This window comes from Phocoena sinus, chromosome 4, assembly GCF_008692025.1.
Source record: "Phocoena sinus isolate mPhoSin1 chromosome 4, mPhoSin1.pri, whole genome shotgun sequence".
NCBI lineage: Eukaryota > Metazoa > Chordata > Mammalia > Artiodactyla > Phocoenidae > Phocoena > Phocoena sinus.
This window is the reverse complement of record NC_045766.1, coordinates 9,814,381-9,837,800: the sequence shown is the minus strand read 5'-3', so window position 1 is coordinate 9,837,800 and position 23,420 is coordinate 9,814,381. Positions and strand designations below refer to the sequence as shown.

The following is a 23,420-nucleotide window of genomic DNA, read 5'->3' as shown; positions in this document are numbered from 1 at the left end:
CCGCTCTATCACTCTAGCCTCAAGTACTACAGTCACTTGGTTCTTCATCTGTAAGATGCTGAAGCCACGTAGACCAGTGGGCTAGACCAGTGCTATGGAGTGAATTGTTCCTTCAATATTCAACTGCTGAAGCCCCAACCCCAAATGTGACTGTATTTTGAGTAAGGAAGCAACTAAGTTTAAATGAGGTCATAAGGGTGCAGCTCTACTCCAATAAGACTAATGTTCTTATAAGAAGAGACATGAGAAGGGACTCTCTCTGTCTCTCCGGACGTGAAGACACAGCAAGAAGGCAGCCGTCTGCAAGCCAGGAAGAGAGCTCTCACCAGAACCCAACCCTGCTGGCCCCCTGATCTTGGACTTTCAGCCTCCAGATCCATGAAAAAATAAAAAACTGTGGTTTAAGCCCACCAGTCTGGAGCATTTTGTTACAGCAGCCCAGCTGACTAAGACAGGGGAGTACCTGTCTGGTTCACTCTTATGTGTTCAGGACACAACATGTGCCTCCGGTCAACACTCAATAAATATCTGTGAAATCAATGAGTTGTCATCCTACAGTCCGTGAGGAACCCAAGGGCAAACTTTCATAATAACATGGTACATTAATGTGCATTAGGGATACAGAGTCAGATCTGCCACAGTGTTATCCTCCCTTGAAAACCAACTAGAACAGCACTGCCCAACAGACCCTTCTGCAATGGTGGGCGTGTCCTCCATCTGCGATGTCCAGTATGGTAGCCACCAGCCACATGTGCATGCTGAGCACTTGAAGTGTGGCCAAGGTGACAGAGGAAGTGAATTTTTAATTTTATTCAGTGGCAATCAATTATTATATTTCAGTAACCACGTGGCTGGTGGCTTCTGTACTAGACAGTGCAGGACTAGACAGTTCAAGCAAGGATCACGCCCTGGGCACTAACTCCATCCTACAGGTCTCTGACTGCCAACTGTCCCGGCACCAAGCATGTTATAAACACAGTGGATTCTCACAGAGCTGACACAGGTAGCTTCTGAGTGGCCTGGCACAGAGAAGCTGGCAAAACACACACAGAAAAGGGATAATGAAGCACCGTTTTGCAGAAATTGTGATGCTTTATGGACCTCCGTCTGCGATGAAACCCATCAAAGGGCAGGTTCATCCCTCGGCGACCAGAGTTAATTGAAAATTTAAGATCCAGTCGAATCACCCAGAATTGAGATTTTTGGCAGCTTACATACTTCACTTGTGAGTCTCCCGCTGCTTTTCGCCTCCGCCAGCCCTACAAGCGAGGCTGCATGTCCCAGTATCATCCACAAAAGCACTGAGCTCTAAGCAAGGGACAGATAGAACAATGTTGGCTCTGACCTTGATTGTTTTAAAGTGCACGTGGTCCCCTTCCTGCCTAGGCCAGCAGGTGGAAGTGGACAACACCCTTTCCCCAACTTGAAATTCATTAAAGTGTCAGACGACCACCTTCTCTATGAAAAATAAGCATGTCAAGTGCTCCTCAAAAATCCCCTATGGCCAAAACCCTGTAGAAGAGTACTCCTATGCGTCTCTACACTATAACACAAGTTTTCTAGCAAGAATGTTCCGACTGGTGTCAATGCCTATTTCTCTGGCACCTTGCAGTTTACAAGGCACAAGAGCTCAGATGTCCAAGAGATCCATATGCATATTCCACCCTAATCACTTCCTAGCACTGCATCTTTAGAAAGGTTACTTAACCTCTCTGAGGGTCCATTTCCTCTTCTGCAAAAAAGGAATGAGCGTCCCCATACACCTCACTGGGTTACTGTGGCGATAAGATGACATAAGAAACCACAAAAAGACGAATGGTCATAGCAACTTAATTTGTAATAGCCCAAAACTGGAAATGACCCAAAAGTCCATCAGCAGGTGAATGGAAAAACACACTGTGGTAAATCCATACAATAGAATATTACTCAGCAACGAAATAGGAATGAGCCACTGACACACAAAACAACATAAATGAATCTCAAAATAAGTAAGCTGAGTGGAAGAAGCCAGACCAAATGACTATACACCATGATTCCATTTATAGAAAATTCTAGAAAATAAAATCAGTGATAGAAGGCAGATCACTGGCTGTCTGGGGACAGAGGGTTGGAAAAAAGGAGGGACTCCAAAGGAGCATGAGGACACCTTGGGGGCAATGGAAACATTCTACATCTTGATGAGGTGACGGCTTCATGGGTTTGAACATTTTAAAGATGTGCAGTGTGGTACGCTTAAATAATACTTTGGCAAAGTTGAAAAGTTTAAAAAAATGAGATCAGGGATCTAATGCCCCATCACAGGACCTGGCACACAGTAGGCTCTTAACAAATGTTGGCTCCACTCTAGAGCAATAATGAATGATCCCATTAGAACTTCTGGAAAAGAAACTTGACAGGCTGCCAGGGAACCGCATCAGCAAGTGTAACAGTGACTTTGAAGGTGTACTAGAACCCAACTATTTAGGACACGCTGTTCTCGGCCAGAAAGCATAAACAAGAAGGATGAACAGAAAGATGGGAAAGGCTTGGTCTCCGCCCTCAAGGAAACACAAATGAGTTTAATATATGATGGAATAAAAGTGTCAGAAAGGGCTTCCCTGGTGGTGCAGTGGTTGAGAGTCCGCCTGCCAATGCAGGGGACACGGGTTCGTGCCCCGGTACAGGAAGATCCCACATGCCGCGGAGCGGCTGGGCCTGTGAGCCATGGCCACTGAGCCTGCGCGTCCGGAGCCTGTGCTCCGCAACGGGAGAGGCCACAACAGTGAGAGGCCCGCGTACCGCAAAAGCAAAACAAAACACAACAAAACAAAACAATAAAAGGGGACCCTAAATAAATTACGGCACCCTGAGTGACTCAAGCATATAGTGGCCATTAAATCATATTTTCAGAACATATGGAACCACGAGGTGTGTGCCTCACGGTACAATGTTAAGATGCAAAAAAGCAGGATACAAAAATATACATTGAGGATTCATTCAACAAACATTATTGATTATCTATTATGTGCCAGGCACTGTTCTTTTTTTTTTCTTTTTTTTAAAGCACCGACAACACAGCAAAGGATAAAATAGACACAATCCTGCTCTCATTAGAAGGGATTCCACCTTCTGAAGGAAGGCAAACAACAAACAAGGAAATGAATAACAACAAGCGAAATATAAAGCATGTTGATGGCAGGATACGCTATGAGGAAAATCAAGAGGGGAAAGGGATGGGGTGTCAGGGGAGGTGAAATTTTAAATAGGCAGTCAGAGAGGTTTCCCAGAGAAGGGGGTTAAGGGTTTGAACCCAGGGTATATCTGAGAAAACTTCCAGGCAGAGGGAACAGGCAGTGCAAAGGCCCTGAGGAGGCCTGGGAGATTTGAGAAACAGCAAGGCCGCAGTGGCAGAACACGCAGGACAGTGGGAGACCGAGGCAGAGGGAAGCCGGTGTCTCAGGGTCGGGGAGCCATGGCAGGGTTTTAAGCAGAGGAGTGATGTGACCTGGGGGTGGTGGGAACAAGGGGAGAGAAGCAGGGAGACAAGCTAGAATTTTTCCAGTGTTTTCCTAACTTTTTTTTTTAAGTCTTTATTGAATTTGTAACAATATTGCTTTTTTTTTTTTTTTTTTTTTTTTTATGTTTTGGTTTTTTGGCTGCGAGGCATGTGGGATCTTAGCTCCCTGACCAGGGATGGAACTCTCACCCCTGGCATTGGAGGGTGAAGTCCTAACCCCTGGACCACCAGGGAAGTCCTCCTAACTTTTTATGATGAACATATATCCACTTTATAATCGGAAAACAAAAGGTAATTCAATCCAAACAAGCCATGTAGGTGCTGTGACTGGAGCACAGGTAAGCAGAGAAACAAACAAGGAGGTCAGGGAAATAGCTCAGGGAATGAGCGATGAATCAGTGGGGGGCAGGGGGCGGGACGTATTCCTGGAAATTATTACTAAGAAAAGCAAAAGGCGCAAATCACTCCTCTTAGTAATGAAAGAAATGTAACCACAATGCACAAAAATATGTAAAAGAATTCCCCCACCATCTCAGCACCCTAACAATCAATATTGACCATCTCGTTATATACTTCCTTTGGATCTTTTCTCCTACACATGCTCTGGTTTTCTCCTTGACCATCCTACAAGGCCCAGCACACTGAAAGCGCTCAAATACTCATTGAGCAAATATTGGATGACGAAATACTCCAAATGCTTCTAGGTTCAGATTTGTCCATGTTACATCAGCTACCTCCTTAGCATTTCTGGAAGTAGTTTTAAGAGGCCTGGGTGACAGAATGGAAATTGTGGGTGAGGGGGAGGCATGGTCACAATGACTAAGGTGTCAAGTCTGGCTGTTTAGGACAATGGTGACATTATATTCATCAACGGCGCCAGCAGGAAGCAGCCGGCTGAGGAAGAGGCCGGGTTCAGTTTGGGGGGTGCGAGGGGTGCCCACCCCTGCAGAGACGCCCAGCTGCCCATCCCTCTCGGGGCTCAGAAAGCATCTGGAGCTTCAGCACGAAGGTGGTCGGGCAGAAGCGGTGGAGGAGGGAGCTGGGGTAGTGATGCCAGCAACCCAACTGGAGCTGGACGTGCTAAGAGCTTCAGAACACGTGTCGCCTCTCCTGATTCTCAGTGCTGCCCTGCGAGCTGGTCTGTGTGTGCCCACTTCACAGATGAGGACACTGCAGGCCCGGCTGCTCCACAGCAGAGCCAGGGCTCAAACCCACGACTCGGAGGGCTTTTCCCATGAATTCTCTTCTCTTACTAGAAGATTAACATATTCACAGAAGCCCAGGGAGAAAGTTAGTCTTAAGATGTCTGTGTTAGGAAGCTCCTGGGTTGGGCTCGTGGCTTCCAGGGGTCTCCCACAAGGAAGAATGTTCTCTTCCTCTTCCGAAAACATAGTTTACATGTTTCCGACTTACAGTTATAGCCTGCTGAGTTTTTCCATGTGTACGAGTCTTGGAAACCAGGACGGGCCGCGTGCTTTTCCCACAGCACCACCTCAACTCTCTGTATACAGTCGGTGCTCAGCAAATGCTCGGGATGAGAACACTGACCCTCACTAGCCAGTCACCCGGGGGCCACTGGGACACCGGGGCGAGGCAGGGCCAAGCCCGCTGGACGAGCAGTCTCGAAAGACACCAGCGGACAAGGGGCAGGGAGACCTGGGTGGATGGGCAGACGACCACGCGGACAGATGGCGACTGTCCTGTTCCGCGTGTCTTGTCGTGAAACAGTCTGTAAACAAGCGGGCCCAGGGCCAAATGCAACCCACCCACGTGTACTCTTTGGCTCACACCTGGTTTTAATTTGTTACAATTTAAATTAGTTGCTAGCTTTCAAAACAATGAAAGATTTCACCTAAAAATCTGGATTTCTGAGCGCAGGCCCTTCTCAACAGGCCCACCCTTTGCAGCTCACCACCCAACGCCACCTCCGGCCCCCGGCCCCCCACCCCCCAGCGTGTCCTGGGCAGCCCCTCCAGCGCTGATTGGGCCAAAGCCCTGTCAAGCCCCCCACCCCTGGGTTGGGCTGAACCCCGTCCTCACCGGCGCTCAGGGTGGTGAACTCCAGGAAGCGGTACTCATAGGACACGTCTATCTTGGTTTCCACCTGGGGCCTCTTCAACGTCGAATAGATATTTCCAGGCCGTTTGTCATCAGGTTTCTCTAACTTGTTCAATCCGCAACCCATTTCAGCAGCTGCCAGCAAAAGGAGAAAAACGGGGGGATGATTTTCTTCCTCCTGAGATGTTGATTCTACACACCGTAGTATAAACGACCCCATTATTTCCCTGAAGAACACGTAAAGGACTTGAGCCCGGCTGAAATCTAGAGCACAGTTCAACCCATGACCTGAACACTGGAGGCTCTACCCTCAGGCTGCTTTCTCTCGCTCATAAGATACCATTACCAGCCAGCCTGTGATTCTGAAATGACACCAAAAACATACTGTTTTACAGAACGAAAAGACAACCCTCAGAATGGGAGAAAATATTTGCAAACGAAGCAACTGACAAAGGATTAATCTCCAAAATATACAAGCAGCTCATGCAGCTCAATAGCAAAAAAAACAAACAACCTAATCCAAAAATGGGCAGCAGACCTAAACAGACATTTCTCCAAAGAAGATATACAGATGGCCAACAAACACACGAAAGAATGCTCAACATCATTAACCATTAGAGAAATGCAAATCAAAACTACAATGAGATATCATCTCACACCGGTCAGAATGGCCATCATCAAAAAATCTAGAAACAATAAATGCTGGAGAGGGTGTGGAGAGAAGGGAACACTCTTGCACTGTTAGTGGGAATGTAAATTGATGGAGAACAGCATGGAGGTTCCTTAAAAAACTAAAAATAGAACTACCAAAAATGCCACTACTGGGCATATACCCTGAGAAAACCATAATTCAAAAAGAGTCATGTACCACAATGTTCACTGCAGCTCTATTTACAATAGCCAGGACATGGAAGCAACCTAAGTGTCCACTGACAGATGAATGGAGAAAGAAGATGTGGCACCTATATACAATGGAATATTACTCAGCCATAAAAAGAAACGAAATTGAGTTATTTGTAGTGAGGTTGAAGGACCTAGAGACTGTCATACAGAGTGAAGTAAGTCAGAAAGAGAAAAATAAATACTGTATGCTAACACATATATATGGAATCTAAAAAAAAAAGGTTCTGAAGAACCTAGGGGTAGGACAGGAATAAAGACGCAGACATAGAGAATGGACTTAAGGACACGTGGAGGGGGAAGGGTAAGCTGGGACAAAGTGAGAGAGCGGCATGGACATATATACGCTACCAAACGTAAAATAGATAGCTAGTGGGAAGCAGCCGCATAGCACAGGGAGATCAGCTCGGTGCTTTGTGACCACCTAGAGGGGTGGGATAGGGAGGGTGGGAGGGAGATGCAAGAGGGAGGAGATACGGGGATATATGTATACGTATAGCTGATTCACTTTGTTATAAACCAGAAACTAACACACCATTGTAAAGCAAGTATACTCCAAAAAGGATGTTAAAAAAAAAATACTGTTTTATATCATTTTTCTCCCCATCTGAGGAAAATAACACCTCAGAGTGTCTCAGTTCCCCTATACTCTGTATACATGATTAAAAAATGGGATCTGAAAAGCAATACAAGTGCATCATGGTGTCAACCCATTTGAAAAAAAAAATAAGAGAGATGTCGCTCCGCCGTGGTTTCTAAGAGGCGATAATAAGTTGTTACAATTTCCAAAGTCCTTTCTACCCTCAACAGTAATTATTTAGACAGGATTTTACATTCAAAAAACACCTCTCAAAGTAGATGGTGGTACTTTTACAGGCCTCGTCTAAAAAGTCCCTATTTATTCCGTTTTAGACCAAACCACAGGAATAGAGCGGTTCTTCCAGACTCAGAGTCATTTGAGACCAAAATGAAAACTGGCTGAACACTAAGAGCAGGGCCGCAGAAATTGGAAGCAGAATCCACGTGTATCGGAGCAAAGATCCGTGGCTGCGGTTTGGAAAGAAAACGGAGAAATGTTAATACGATGTGCATACGAGGGTGGGCTGAGCTTCCAGGGGATTAAAAACAATGAATGTTCTCTATTTAGGCAGAATGACATTCATGAAACGACTTTTTATCCACTCCCCAGACTTCAGCGGGAGATATTTTCCCTTTTGTGACTGAGCCTGGCTCAGTTCCCTCCTCTCTGGGGCACCGGTGCTGCCATCAGAACATATTTCACAAATATATTAACTGGTCAAGAATATCACAAACAGAAACGTGGTGGCCACTTCCTTTTTGAGATAAGAATTTCCGTTGGCTCAATCCATTCACAAGGTACCCAGCTTCCTACGGCAACTTGGCCAGCTCCAAAAAAACTAGATGAACCGCACAAAAGCAACGAGGCCGGGGAGGGAGGGAACAGGCTGACGAAGCGACAACCAGGCTATATTTGCAGTAATTAAAAAAAGTCTGGAAGGATGGATGAGAACAGGGAGGCTTACTTATGCCTTAATAAGAGAACATTAGTGTCCAAAGGGCCAGAGCAGACATGATTTATGTGCAATCTGCATGAACTGATTACTTGTAAAATACTCTGCAGTTCTGCAGATATAATAGCTGATAAGCACAGAGGCTGCATATTTAACTGCTAAAAAGCAAACCGCCTGGCATCCGCTGGGGCAAAGCAGAAGCAGACAGGGAGGCCCCTAAGTACTGGGGAACAGGTAACCTAGTGAGATAAGTACTATCACTGCCAGAACAGAACTGGAAATAACCCAAAGGCTTACCAGTCACTCACTCGTCTTCCTCCCTACAAAGGACTGAGCATTTGGGAACCTCCAAGAAAAAAAAAACCTTCCTCAAAAATCTTCCCATTCTTGCTATCCTATTAGGTAAATTCTAGCACTAGAGAGTCGTTCCTTTGAGCACACCCTACCTCAGCATTGCCTTTGAAACCACAAATATCTCCCTGGGACGGGCAACAAACCAAGCTCCTGGTAGCCACTAACACTTTAGTATGATTTAATTTCTTCTCTCAAGGACAGGTTCCTGCACAGCATAAAAAAAGGAGGAGAGGATTATCAAGATGAGTAAGATAGTCTCAGACAAATTTGGGGTTGCAGGGAGGCATGTCAGGAAGTATTAGAAAAACTCCCAATTCATAACTTTGAATTTAAGGTTTTAATCAGACTATCCCAAACCTGAGGTCCAAGTTCACTCCAAAGGGTACTGTGCTTGTCTCACAGGACACAGTGAGACCCTGGGAAATCATCTATGTGATCAGACACTGTACCAGCCAGGTGCAAAACTGAAATATCAGTGAATCCTTTAGGTCTCAAAGTTTAGGGCATACAACCCTGGTTAAGCAACTGCTTCTAAAGCACAGTTCTCTCTGGGAAGGGAATCATGGTGAAGCCGTTGCCAGTCACCAAAAACTTAGTGTGACTTTGTTCCTCTTACTCGTTTGTGTTAGGGCCCTACCTTGCTTGCTACTGGCACATTTGCTTTCCTCCTAGTTCCTTCCTGCATTCTTCCACCAACCCTACCCGTCAAAACAGGAAAGACTTTTACATCACTCCAAAAACGTCTGTTACAGTCCCTACTATGCTCAAACAAGTCACAAAATCTAGCTTACGAAAAGAAGGAAAACTGGGGCTTCCCTGGTGGCGCAGTGGTTGAGAGTCCGCCTGCCGATGCAGGGGACACGGGTTCGTGTCCCGGTCCGGGAAGATCCCACATGCCACGGAGCGGCTGGGCCCGTAAGCCGTGGCCGCTGAGCCTGCGCGTCCGCAACGGGAGAGGCCACAACAGTGAGAGGCCCGCGTACTGCGAAAAAAAAAAAAAAAAAAGAAAAAAAGAAGGAAAACTAAGATATAATAGTGCCCTACATCTACATTTTGTAAACTTCCCTGTTTCCAGTGCGAGGTTCCCAAACCCTGGTTGTATTAGAATCCCACAAGAAGCTGGGGCAGAGGCTGGATATGGGCCTTGGAGGGCAGTGAGAGGTGGAGGAGGAGGAAGGAGTGAAGGGCACAGCCTCACCGGATGCCGGCAGATGGGGCTGGCGTAGCTGCACGTGCCCCGCACAGACATTCAGGGAGGGTCTCGGGGGTCAAGGTAGGGCAGAAGGTAAACGGTAAGTGTGATGGTTTTTTAATGTGGCCCCCAAATCCTTTGACACTCCTGCCATCGAGAGGTGGGGCCTATGTCACCTCCCCTGAATCGGGGCTCCGTGACTGCTTGCTATAGAAAGTGTCAGATGATGCAGTGCCAGCTTCTGGACCTGAGCCTTAAGAAACTGGGAGCATCCACTGCCTGACTCTTGGGACACCTGCTCTTGGAGCCCAGCCACCATGCCATGAGGGAGCTCAAGCAGCCCCGAAGAGAGGCCCACGTATGGAGGAATCCACAGCCAGCACCAACTTGCTGCCTTGGAAGACGAGCCTCTGGCTCAGTCAAGCCACTGATACCACGTGGAGCAGAAATGAGCTGTTTCCACCAAGACCTGCCACATCGGCAGATTCCTGAGCAAAATACACCACGGTTGCTGTTTTAGGCCTCTGAGTTTTGGCGTGATTCATCATACAACAGGTAACCTCTACATCAAGTTTGCTCCAAATGACCACAGCCAGCTGCCTCCTTGGCCAAGCCTGCAGTCAGGGCCCTGCTTCAGCCACTCATGCTGGAAGGACATCTGGGGAGTTTCCAGTTTGGGTCGATTCTAAAAAAAGTGACTGTAAACATTCACATAGAAGTTCTGATGTGGACATAAGTTTTCATTTCTCTAGGGCAATACCTCGGGGCGGGATCGCTGGGTTACACGGTAAGTACAGGCTCCTGTTAATGAATAACGCACTCAGGGTGGCCAGATGCTGACCCGTGAGAGGCACCGTGGAAGGTGAGACCCGCTGAGATTCCACGGATTTAGCTCGGCCACCCCTGCTCACCCTGGGGCATCAGCTCACTGGGAGGGAATCATGACCAGCAGTGCTATTCATGGCTATTCCTCCTTTCGTTATTGTCTGTTTTTGTAAAGGACACTTGCTAAAAATCACCTGTGTGTGATGACATTTTTTCAGTACTTTCCTATGGTCCATCCAACCCCCATAGCTCTGCCCTTCCAAATTCCTATAGTCACTTCACATTGACACCTATGGAAACCAGGTTACTTGTTTTATGTGTGAGGTGATGGTTGGATCAGCTCTGATTATTTGACAGTCACACAGGAGGGTTTTTTCTTCTTTTTACGTCTTTATCTTTCCAAAAGACATCCCTGCACCCACGTGCATGGGTCTCTCTAGCACCAAGGCACCAAGAAAAACCATCCAAGGGGTCTTCACAGGTCTTTCCCCACTCCTATGGTGAGACAGTGGGAAAAGAGCCAAAGTATCCTCACAGTTCTTCAGCAGAAACTGGCTAAACATTATTAGGACTGGAGACAGACTGGGGAAGAAAATAAGGTCATCACTGGGGGTTTCTGAGACCCACTACAAGGAGAGGTCATTTGCAAATGACCCGGAAGCAAAGATCCCTCAACTGGTGACACTCTGGAAAAATCAATTCTTTCTGAATCAAGCCTAGAAAGAGGTGTGTCTTTGGTATATGTGGGCCCAGTTTCATGCAGGAACTGTCAGCTCCATGAGGGAGAGAATTCAAGTTCCAAGTTCATGCAGTCATTCATCAAATGCACATTTATTATGGCCTCTTTTGAGTCACACCCTCAATTAGGAAATACAAAAATGGAAAGACCAGATCCTACCCTCTAGGAGATCACAGGTGAAGGAGAAGAAAGACAATGAAGAAATACACGTGGTACAGTGAGGCTGGTTGTTCTAGAAGTCTGGGCCGGGTGCAGGGCATTTGGAGAAAACCGCTGTGATATAAAACAGAGGGCACATCCCCATAGACTTGGTTCTAGAAAAAGCTGATCAGCCATGGGGCACGATGTTCTATGTCATTTTAAATGTTGAAATGTTTGAAATTTTATTTTAAAGTAGTTCTAATTTGGTTTTGAAATACTTCCCCAGATGCACGTAAAAAACTGGAAAAAGGATCACCTCCAGGCTTCCCTGGTGGCGCAGTGGTTGAGAGTCTGCCTGCCGATGCAGGGGACACGGGTTCGTGCCCCGGTCCGGGAAGATCCCACATGCCGCGGAGCGGCTGGGCCTGTGAGCCATGGCCACTGAGCCTGTGCGTCCGGAGCCTGTGCTCCGCAACGGGAGAGGTCACAACAGTGAGAGGCCCGTGTACCGCACAAAAAAAAAAAAAAAAAGAAAGAAAGAAAGAAAAAGGATCACCTCCTTAAACAATTATTTTTCAGCTGGGGTTTAAAAACAATCCCTCAGTTTAAAGGTTTATTTTTACTATCAACTAGCATGCACACATTTAAATAATGGGGGCAATAAATGTAGTTATATTTTCAAATACAAATTAGTTTCATTAAGAGTGAGCCCTCATTTACCACACTTGCTACTAATCTGAGGCAGACTGTAAAGCTAATTTTAACAACTGCCAACAGCTCATGACAAGCAACCAGAGATGGGGCAATTATACGCAATGATGCTGGATCAGCTGGCAAACTCATTCTTTATTTCTCCACTCAAATCCTATATTTAAAGACTCGAGTGTGTTTATTACATCATTCAGGCACCCAAAGTAGGAACTGATGATCCAAATTAAGAAGTTTTTACATGATAAGAACATCTCTCTCCCCCCAGAAATGTAAATGAAAACTTGAAAATCCAATCAGCTGTACGGATGGTGTCAAATCTTGATATCCTACAAACTAAGACAGAAACCCAAGGATAACTAAAACTGACCCATTGAAAGTATTCCTGATTCAATGCCAAGGAAAAGAACAATCTGTATGAAAGGGGGTTATATTATGGTGCTACTTTTTTTTAAGTGTCTATGTGTGTATCTGTATATGAAAATCCACGTATTTTTTTTAACTGGCAGGTTAAATAAAGATATTCACAGAACTTTCCTCTGGGTCACGAGGTGATGGGAGACATTCTCTTCATGGGTTTCTATATTTTCAAGTTTTCTGTGTTGCATATGCATTACGTTTCCTAGTTGAAGACAACAAGATGTATCACCGACAGCCTGCAAGATATCCCTCAATAATCCTCCCGTTCACCAGTGGTCCCCTCCTCTACTGAGCAGGGCTGACCTGTGTAGTCAGTAGGATATGTCCCTGGGGAAGCCCGCTGCCATATTGTAAGAACACTCTATTAACCCCATGGAGAAGCCCCCAGGGCAGGGAACTGAGCCCTCCAACCAACAGCCACGATGAACTCAACACTCAAATGGGAGCATCCTTCAGCTCCAGAACAGCCTTCAGCCTAGCCAGCATCTTGACCACAATCTCGTGAGAGACCCTGAGTCAGAACCACCCAGCTCAGCTGCTTCTGGATCTCTAACTCACAGAAGCCCTGCGAGATAATAAACATTCATTACTATTTTCAGTTGCCAAGTTTGGGGGTAATACGTTACACAGCAAGAGATAAGGCAATACGAGGGGTATTTACATTATCAAAGGAAAACACTCGGTGGAGACTGATCCAGACCACCTTTTCTTTCTGCTCTCCCACTAGCCTCCATCACAACCACCCTTAAATAAAACAGCCTCCCCTCAGAAGAACTTGCTACTCAAAGTGTGGTCCTCAGACCAGGAGCAATGGCACTCCTGGGATCAGCCCACCCGGACCTACTTAATCAGAATCCACCTTTTCACACACGATTCATCAAAGTCTGAATCACAGTAAAGCTTGAGAAAGCCATGGCAGTGGTTCTCAATCTTGGCTGCACACTGGAATCACCTGGACAGCTGTTTTGATGTCCAGATGCCCAGGCATTTGGGGTGGGGCCCAAGCATCATTTTTAAGACACCCCCACAAGTGATTCTAACTGACATCCAGGATTGAGAATCCACACCCTCAGAGCAAACCCTGTCTTTTCCCACTCCTGACCCTCTCCAATCTCCTAACACCCAGGCCGCAGGGGCCCAGGGTCTCTCTTAGGCTGCTTAGCCAGGGCTGAGAACCACAGTCTAGAAGAATGTGGTCTTGCTAACCCCCTTGGTTCCACCCCTGCATCACCTGAATCTCGCTGGACCTCATACCCTCCCTTCCCAGGCTCTCTGTTGTCGTCCCTAACACAAGTGCACCCCCAAATTTCTATCTCCAGCCTCCTTCTGCCTCTCTCTTCAGATTACTTTCACTACCAACCACCGCAAGCATATGGATAAGGATTAAAAAAATGAGACATCTCTGTACCCACTACCCTGAATCAACAAATGCTTATATTTTATTTGCTCACATCTTTTGTTTTTGTAGAAATACAACTTTTGGTGTGCAGCCCTCATTCCTGTCCCTTTGTCCCCTGTCTTTCTGTCCCTGGTCCTTATCCTGTACACACTACATATAATAATACCCAGAACAAATACCCAGGGCAAAGGCTCTGACACTTTTCGGGTCATGGCACCCCCAGTGTCCCTATACGTTTGTTCACAGCACCCCCAGGCTAAAAGCAATACCCACAGCTCGATTTATTAAGTAGTCAGGTCCAAACAAATTGATAATTATGTATAAACAACTTAGCATCCTTTTGAAAGAACAGACTACACAAACTGAAAAAAAAATTTTTCCTGCATCCTTAAATTACCGTAATTACTTACTACTGGGACGTGTGCATCCGTTTGGCACCGGGAAACTTCTCAAACCTCAGAATCACACTGGACACCACCACCCTCATCTCCTGTTCAACAATGATCTTCTTAGCAACCACCCCAAATCCAGTTTTGCAAAGATATGACATCATCAAAAGGAAGTGGTGGCCTTTGATGTTGATCCTGTGAACTACCTCGGGCTAGTAATGAGGGTGGCATCCAACATGCAAGTACCACTTGCTGTGGTGCCTTGGGGTGCCTTAGTACAGAATTTGGGAACCTCCAATACAAGGAGGCACGTAGGCTCAAAAAAGTTCCATAACTGCATCATCTCCCCGTTAGCTGTCAGATTCACCTCCCAGCCTGACTGCTCTCCAACTCCAGCAGACACGCCCACGGACCCGTTCCAACATCTTCACCTGGAACTTTCCTGGCACTTCCGGATGAATATGCCCCAAAGAGAACACAACACCCTTCCCCAAAAGCCTGTTCTTCCTCCTGGGTTTCTTGTGTGTATGTGTGTCCTTATGTAGATATCTACAGAGAGAGAAGTTGGGGCAGGTTTGTTTTAAAGGACTTGTCTTTGGACTTGGAGGCTGGCAAGTCCAAAATCTATAGCACAGGCCAGGAGGCCAAAGGCCCAAGGAAAACGTGATGGTGCGGAGCTGAGCCCCAGGCCCATCTGGAGGCAGAACTCCTTCCTCCTCAGGAGACCTCAGTCTTCTAAGTCTTCAGACTAGTTGGATGAGGCCTGCCCATATTAGGGAGGGTGATTCAAATGTTAATCACATCTTTAAAAATACGCCATGGCAACACCTAGACTGCTGTTTGACCAAAAACTGGGTACCCCCGTGGTAGCCAATGTGATACATAAAATTAACCATCACGCCCTCCTTCACTGAGCACTTAGTAGGTGCCAGGCACTGTTCCAAGTGCTGGGGATACCGAAGTGAAACAGAGACAAAGACCAAAACAAAACAAAACAAGCACAACCCCGCCCTCGTGGACCTAACTTTCAGGAGCAGACACATAAAAATAATGAATGAAGTTCAAGTTTAAAAGTATGTCACATAGGGCTTCCCTGGTGGCGCAGTGGTTGGGAGTCCGCCTGCCGATGCGGGGGACGCGGGTTCGTGCCCCAGTCCGGGAGGATCCCACGTGCCGCGGAGCGGCTGGGCCCGTGAGCCATGGGCGCTGGGCTCGCACGTCGGCAGCCTGTGCTCTGCAACGGGAGAGGCCACAACAGCGAGAGGCCCGCGTACCGCAAAAAAAAAAAAAAAAAAAAAAAAGTATGTCACGTAAAGACAAGTAAGGCAGAGAGGGGCATTAGCAAGTACAGGGGAGGGCACAATTTTAAAAAAAACAGCGTGATCAGGGAAGGCCTCCCCCAGAAGGTGACAGGGCGAGCGCTGGGATGAGGGGGCAGGTGGCCACAAGTGCAAACAGGCCGGGAGGTCCTGGACCTGCCCGGGGAGGTGGGGTAGCCTGGGCGGCCGTGGTTAGGACGCTGGCTTTGTCCCCAGTGAGATGGAAGACCTCAGAGGGTTTCGAGCCCCAAGGGAGACACGATCACTCTGACCCTGGGAACAGGGAGACCAGGTGGTGATGAGGTGTGAGCAGAGGTCAAATTCTGGATACGTTTTGAAGGTAGGAAGTGAGATTTCTCAGTGGTTTGGAGACAGGGCATGAGAAAAAGAGGGCATCCGAGACCCCTCTCAGGTTTGCGGCCCGAGCACCTGTAAAGCTGCAGCGACCACCTCCCAAGACAGGCACACCATGAAAGGAGCAGTTGGGCCAGAGCAGACCGGAGTTTGTCCTGGATGCGTTAACTCCAACCAAGGGGAGGTGGGGTGGGCAGCCGGATGGACCAGTCCACAGCTCAAGGGAGAGAGCTCTGGAGCTTTGGGTACCACCCCATCTTCCCATGGGACAGCAAACTCCTCGAAGGCAGTTACATCTTCATCCTCAACAACAACTACCCCAATGCCCTGCCCCAAGAGATGCACAGTAACACCTACTCCGTCAACAGACTTCCGGAGAAGGAAGGGTGCCTATTATCCGGAAAAGGATGGGAAGGGCCTTTGGAATATTTGCCTGTTGCTCTCAAGTTCGCCATTTTAAAAGCACAGCACAGGGGCTGGTGACGCTCTGGAGCCAGAGTGCCTGGTTAAAGTTCGAGGGTTCCTACTTCCTAGCCGAGTGACGTCAAGGGAGCCACTTAACCTCAGGGTTCTCAACTATAAAATCGGGATGAACGCAGAATCCACTTGCAGGGTGAGGACTAAATAAGTTAATTTAACAGGGCTTAGAAGAGCTCAGGCACCTAGAAATGGCTGTCTAAATGTTAACTATTATTAGTACTATTACTAGTACTACTTGTTATCCATGACAAAGATCCCTGTTAACCTGCCATAATTACACCACACTGAAAGGGTGCTTATAAAGTGTCCCAAGACACTGGAAAAGTCCCCAAAGACCTCTCTAAATTAAAGAAGTGTTTAAATGAATAGTCTGATTTCTCGTACTCTGCATTTCCAAAATCTTGTAATACACGATATGGTCACGTTCCATTAACCAGAGTCTGTGATTAACCTAATCTCTTCTCATCTGACTTTAATGGATAAGGTCTATTACAAAAATTTCTCCAAATCTGAGTAATTTGGGAGTTATTCCATAAAACTTGAAGGTTCCTCAGAAGTATTTCCTCGGGGTGAAATACTAATCTGGGACTTCCAACCCACAAACACACACACACACAACACAAACACACACACACACATGGAAGCTGATAATCCTTTGCAAAGAATAAATGCTGACCATCCAGGGGCTCTGCCTATGGAACAACACAATGGGACAGTTTCGTTTTAAAAGCCAAAGAACGCTGTCAGTGAAGTGCAGCTGGCTTCCTGGTTGAAAAAGTGTGGAAACATCCAATACAGCTTCATAAAGTAGCACGAGAGTTGGTGAGCATCAAACAAGCTGAGCAAACATAGCTGATGTTGACTTCCCAGCTCTGGGGGCTCTGGGTTCCCCACTGACCCCCATGGGCTGGCGCCCCTCTCCTTTGAACCGAGCCTGAGTAGTGGACACCCCCTAAAGGGGACGTCCCTCCGTCACCATCCTGCACCATCAGACACGACGCTGCGGCCCCTCCGCTGCTCCCGACACCACAGGGGCAGGCCCGACCCAGGAAAACCCCCTAACGAAGCCCCCAGGTACCCCAAAGGATGCCTGCTCCACCTCAGTCTTGGCAGGTAGCCATCACACATAGAATGTGACCTGATTTTCTAGCTCTTTGGTTCTGGCCCCGCTGAGAGCGCTTTTTCTTCCTGAATTCAGCCCAGGTAGGGAGTAAGTCGCACAAATGCATATTTAAAAGCTGAACTGAATTCTTTGGAGAGCAAGGAAATTAACAGGGCCTCAAGCAGTGGCCATCGCTTGCCCGCTGTACCGATCTTTTCAGAGAACGCATCTTGGTAAAATACACAACGATAATAACGAGAGCCCCTTTGGGGGCCCAAGAGAAAAGGGAAACTCAAATTTATGTCAAAAACTGAATGTGAATGGGAGGAAGGATCACACACACACACAAACCTTTTTATAAACATAAAAGAAATGTCTGGCTAAATTTATCTCTTTGTCAGTGAAAAACAGCCTAAGCTTTAGCCAAGAGTGTGGCCAATTCTTAAACTGAAGGACAAAAGAGAAATGCTTAGTATAGAGTAGCCCCATCAAACAGAACTTTCAACGAGGATGAAAATACATCTGCTCTGTCCAATTTGCTCGCCAATAACCACATGTGGCTCTAGGGCTCTTGAAAGGTGGCCAGTGAGACTGGAACTGCATTTTAAATTTTATTTCCTTTTAATTCATTGACATTTAAATGTAAATAGCCACATGTAGCCAGTGGCTACTGTAGTGGACAGCTCAGCCACAAGTGAGCTGACAGACACTCAAACCAAACAGCTGGCAACGTCTTTCTTTCCCTACGATAAAATTACAATCATCACAACCAATAATATCTTAAATTGTCACCAAAATTAGCACCTCTACCCAGGCTCCAGGTGCCCCAAATCTCAGAAAGCCTGAAACAAAAAGAAAAAGGCAAAAGACTTCAGAAAGGGATTCCAGGGTGTCATTTGTTCCAACTTCCATCCCCCATCCAGCTTACATTTCTCTTCTCCGACAGCTTCGTGTATTTGGAAATCTGTGCTTGCAGATGGAATCTGCATTTGCGAAACCAGAAGGTCACAGCCTCTTCCCTTAATGTCCAGGAAACATGAAAATGTGAACTTGGGGCAAGTTCCCTAACTCCCTAAGCTTCAGTTTCCTCAAGGCCAAAGTGCAGATAATAATAGTATTTGCCTCTCACGAGGATTAGATTCAGAGCACGCACGTAACGAGCCTAACCGTGGCTGGCAAAGAATGGGCGCCTGGCAAGGGGTGGCTATAATGATAATTTTGTCAACAGCGATAGTAAAATCTGTAATAAAATAAAAACGGTGCTACTAGAATGGAAGTTTACAGTTGGCAAAGTTTTCCTAACACTTTGAACCTGTTTCACGGGCTATAGTAAAGTGGCCTCTAGTAAAATACGTCTTGGGGTCCTGACATCTGGGCCGTCCCTGGCAACCTTCAGACAGGCAGTCACCCAGATGGGTACCATGAGAATTATTCTGTGCCTCTACCCTGCGGCAGGCAATGTACTAGGCTGGCGGATGAAGGGAACAGTCCCCAAACATAGTCCAATGTCTTAAGACTCTGTACCACTTGTCAGCTGACCTCAATGAGACACCTCGGCGAGATGTCAAAGCTTCATCCTGGGTCTCACATAAGCAGGAGGCTCCATTCCTACTTCCTATATCAGCCAAGACCAGGTTTGGCTACAGGCCCACAGACGGGGACGAAGGTGCAAGGGGACCTGAGAGGGAACGGCCCATTTTCTCAGCCAGGACAATAAGAGGGGTGTTGACAGGCCATGTTTCTCACTGACAGGACACATCACTTTAACAGGAAAGCTGTTCTCGCAGCCTTCAAAAAGCCAAATCTGACCTGTCTCACGATGCAAACACAACCGCTTTCAACAGCCAGCTGCCTCAGCCGGTGAAATCCAACGGGAATCTCCACCAGATTCACAGCAACCAGACCACTACGCCAGAAATCCCCCAGGAGTTTCGAAGCAGAAGTTTAGTGGAATTCTTTGGGGTTTGGGGTTTATTTTTCTTTATATCGAAAGCAGTCGATCTTCTTTCACAACCAAGGGGACGTTCCCCTATGGAATTCCCTTCTCTGAAGATCTCTAAAAATAAAATATTTGTCTGACTGTCTGCAATAATTTAAGAGTAAACCCATTTACTGGCAGAGTCAGGGATTTCTCTCAGCTCCTCCAGCTATGAACAACATGGTCCAGACTGTCTCAGATGTTCCAATTGCTGGCTCCCTCTGGCCCCAGAAGAACACTGGTCTACCACGGTCTTGACGTTGGGCTAGGAAGATGAGTTGTTGCATCTGGAATCTCACATTTGTATTCTTTGCTGGCGGGAGTGTAAAATGGTATAACCATGTTGGGAGAAGGTCGGGCAGCCTCTTATAAGGTTCACATACATCTCTTTTATGACCCAGCAATCCCACTCCATTTACCCACAAGACATGACAACGTATGTCCCTAGTAAGACTTGTATACAAATATTCACAGCAGCTCCATTCACAATACCCCCCAAACCTGGAAATAACTCATGTGTCCATCAACAAGGGAATACATAAACAAACTGCATTATAAATAGATACCAGACTATAACTCAGCAGTAAAAAAGACCGAATTACTGGTACATAAAACATGGGTGAACCTCAAAAACATGCTGACTGAAAGAAGCTTTACACAATACTGTAAAGTAGAATAAATACTGTAAGTGGAATTCCACTTACATGAAGTTCAGGACCAGGCTAAACTAACTTTGAGTGACAAAGGGTGAGGGCAGGGACTGACTGGGAATGGGGATGAAGGAACTTTCTGGGGGTGATGGCAACATTACTTGATAGAGATGAGGGTTACACAGGTGTAGGCGTCTGTCGAAACATTATGCAAATGTTACCCTCAAGGTCTGTGCATTTCACTATAAGGAGATTTGTATGTATGTAAAAATTCACCATATGTATAAATTTTACCTTAAGAAAATCATGAACATATGTTGAACTCTAAATAATGAAATGTGTGCTGAAACGTTTAGACGTGACCTGTACCAATGTCTGTCATTTAATTTAAAATGCATAAAACAATAAGTTGCTGATGGATGGATAGAAGGATGACTAGATGGACGGATATGTAATAAAGCCAATATTGTAAAATTATAGACTCTAGATACGAGTATTTGGGTGGTCACTGTTCTTGCAACTTTTCTATATATATATATATATATATATATATATATTTTTTTTTTTTTTTTTTTTTTTTTCCGGTACGCAGGCCTCTCACTGTTGTGGCCTCTCCCTCCGGATGCGCAGGCTCAGCGGCCATGGCTCACGGGCCCAGCTGCTCCGCGGCATGTGGGATCTTCCCGGACCGGGGCACGAACCCGTGTCCCCTGCATCAGCAGGCGGACTCTCAACCACTGCGTCACCAGGGAAGCCCTAACTTTTCTATATTTTTTAAAAGGAGGTGGGTGGGGTAAAGAGTCACAGGGCCCTCTCCCTAGCCTACCAACTTAGAAATTTAGCAAGACACTCATGCCCACCAAGCCATGGGCCCACATAATTTCGATTCTGCTGAAAAGTTAAGACTGGAAGAACACAAGTAGCTTTACAGGAACTCACATCACTCATGCCAAAGATTTTCTGCCTGTTTCCCTACAGACAAAGCAATTATTTGAATGGAGGCCAAAAATTCCTGCTCAAGAGGGAGAAAAAGAACTCACTGACTCGTACTCCCAATTAATTCTCTTTCAGTTCCTGCACCAAATCTATTAGCTAACGGTACAACACCTCTCTTCCATTTGTCCCACGTCCATGCAGCCAAAAGACAAACAAAGAAAAAGCGACCCAGCGACTTGCTATACAAATGCAGCCAGAGGGGTGTCCTCACAGCTGTCAGGCCAGAAACCCCACTTAAGGCAAAAGAGGATGCAGAGCTCCCTCTGAGGTTAAAGTGATTTCACTGAGGTTAGCACGCACACGCACCAAAGAGCCCCAAACAGCTTGTTGCTTAACCCCTCTGTGGGGTTTGGTGACATCTGGGGTCACTTGAACTTGGTAGGGAATTCAGCTCTTCAGAGGTACAAATTAGGAATCCCTGTGGCCAGGGACACGTGGGGTGCAGAGCAAGCCCTACACGCGGGCCCAGAGGTGGCTCACATTACACCTGCCTTCCTTCCTGGCAGGGCCTCACTTATCCTGAGATGACACACGATGGCAGGGGTTGGAAGACGCCTCGCCTGACTGCGCCCACCATCTGAAAACAGCTGTACCAATTACAAGAAGGAAACCAGGTTGCTGGAGACCAGGGCAGTCACTCAAACATAGGAACTGGTGCCAGACTTTTTTTTTTTTTTTTTTAATACTTTTTTGTTCTTAAACCCCCTAACAAACTCACTGACACCACCCAGCGTCCCTGGGGACCACCCACAACGACACAGGGCAGCCAGGTGCAAGCACCAGGGAGGCAGGGCGCCTGGGTTACTGCACCTTGGCCTCCACGCGGTTCTCGCTGCCAAAGACTGCGGCAGTCTAGGTGAAGGGCATGAGCCCTGGCGCAGGAGGGGGGTGTGCATGCCTGACAACGGGGCTTCCTGAAATAAACGCCGCCCTCACCCAGGTCCATCCTGGCGTCCCTTGGGCCTAGGAAAATGGTGAGGACGAGGGAAGAAACCCCCTTTACAGAAGGGGAGATACCCGTTTTCAGTGACGGGGACTTCCCGCGCCCCGAGGCTCTGAGCCTCCCTTGGCCGCGGCGCTTCCTCTGAACGCGCGGCACTTCTGCTCCCGCCCGTCCAACACCGCTGCCCCGGGAACAAACGCACCTCCCGGGGCGCACGCAGGGCAGCGGGAGCCGCCTCCACCCCAGCCCACCCCGGCCTCGCGCCCTCCTGAACCTGGATTCCTGGGCCAGCTCCCGCCTGATCTTTGCCGAGGACCCCCTGCATCAGTGTCCTACACCCACCTGTAGCCTCGAAGCTTCCCCTCTGCTTCCTTCCTAGGCGCCCGGAGCATGCGGAGCCCACGACCCTCAACAGACTGCTCTGGGGTGCCTCTCCCCATGGCTCGCCAGGGATGATTTTTTTTTTTTTTTTTCCCAAAAAAAAGTTGGCCCAAGACCGCTGCGTCCCATGGATCCTGTCCCCGACCCCATCCAATCCGGGCCGGGGTGCAAGGGACGGGGATGGCTCTCTGGCAGCCCCGGCGCCTGGGAAGCACGGCCAGCCTCGGCAACCTGAAGGGAGGCGCCCCGCCAGGCTCCCCCTGCCCGCCGGGTTCCCGCCCCGCCTGCGCCCGCCTCCATCCCGAATCCTTCAGGCGCCCACCTACCGTTCTGGACTAAGCCGAGGAGAAGGCGCGGGCGCGGGCTCCCGGAGACAGCGTGTTCCGTCCCGGGAGGAAAGTTTGTGCCATATAGAGGAGGCGGCGCGGGGAAGGCGTGGGCGCCAGGGGGTGGGGACGGGGCAGGCGGTGCGGCGTGCTCGTGTGTCTGCCCCTCCTGCGATCCGTGCGTCTGTCCCTCAGCGGAGCCCGCGGCCGCCGCGCTCCCGCTCGCTGCGCCCTGAGCCCGGCGCGCTCCGGCTCCAGCCCCGACGCGCCCCCGTCGCCGCCGCGCGTCCGCCGGCTACACTTCCTCTTCCTCTGAACTCATGTGCAAAATATGCTGCGCTGCGTCTTCGGGGGAGCCGCCGCGGGAGCAGCTGGCCCGCCCCGCGCCCCCTCCGCGCCCCGCGCCCCGCGCCGCCGCCTGCAGGCGGCCGGCAACCTGCGCGCTGCCCACGGCTTCCCCCCAGCCAGTGACCCTCGTCGCTCCACGGCGCAGAGGTCCGTGGCTCCCCCGCCCACCCTCTCGACCCCTTGTAACCAAGGTTGCGTGCGTCAGAAGCGCGCGTGGGGGACTCGGAGCCCTCAAAATTTGGACTTGGGTGCAGGAGGGTGACTGCCACTAGGGCGCTGATGGCTGGGAGTGGGCGGGGAAGGACCAGTAACAGTGGACCATTCCTCCTCCCCATTCCACAGGTGGGGCCATCCCCAGGCTCTACGTTATTGCTTGGGAGTCAATGCTTA

General features: G+C 48.2%; 1 protein-coding gene across 1 annotated transcript in view; it reads right to left on the bottom strand.

Moving 5' to 3' along the window:
* The window catches only part of RFTN1 (raftlin, lipid raft linker 1), a 204,784-nt gene extending 181,822 nt beyond the window's left edge, over positions 1–22,962 (bottom strand). The window contains exons 1-2 of the mRNA XM_032631078.1: positions 22,683–22,962; positions 5,537–5,689 (exon numbers count right to left, since the gene is read on the bottom strand). Of these exons, the coding sequence (XP_032486969.1) occupies positions 5,537–5,681 (145 nt within the window). The 5' untranslated portion in view covers positions 5,682–5,689; positions 22,683–22,962. The remainder of the gene's footprint in view (positions 1–5,536; positions 5,690–22,682) is intronic.
* Between the last annotated feature and the right edge of the window lie 458 nt (positions 22,963–23,420).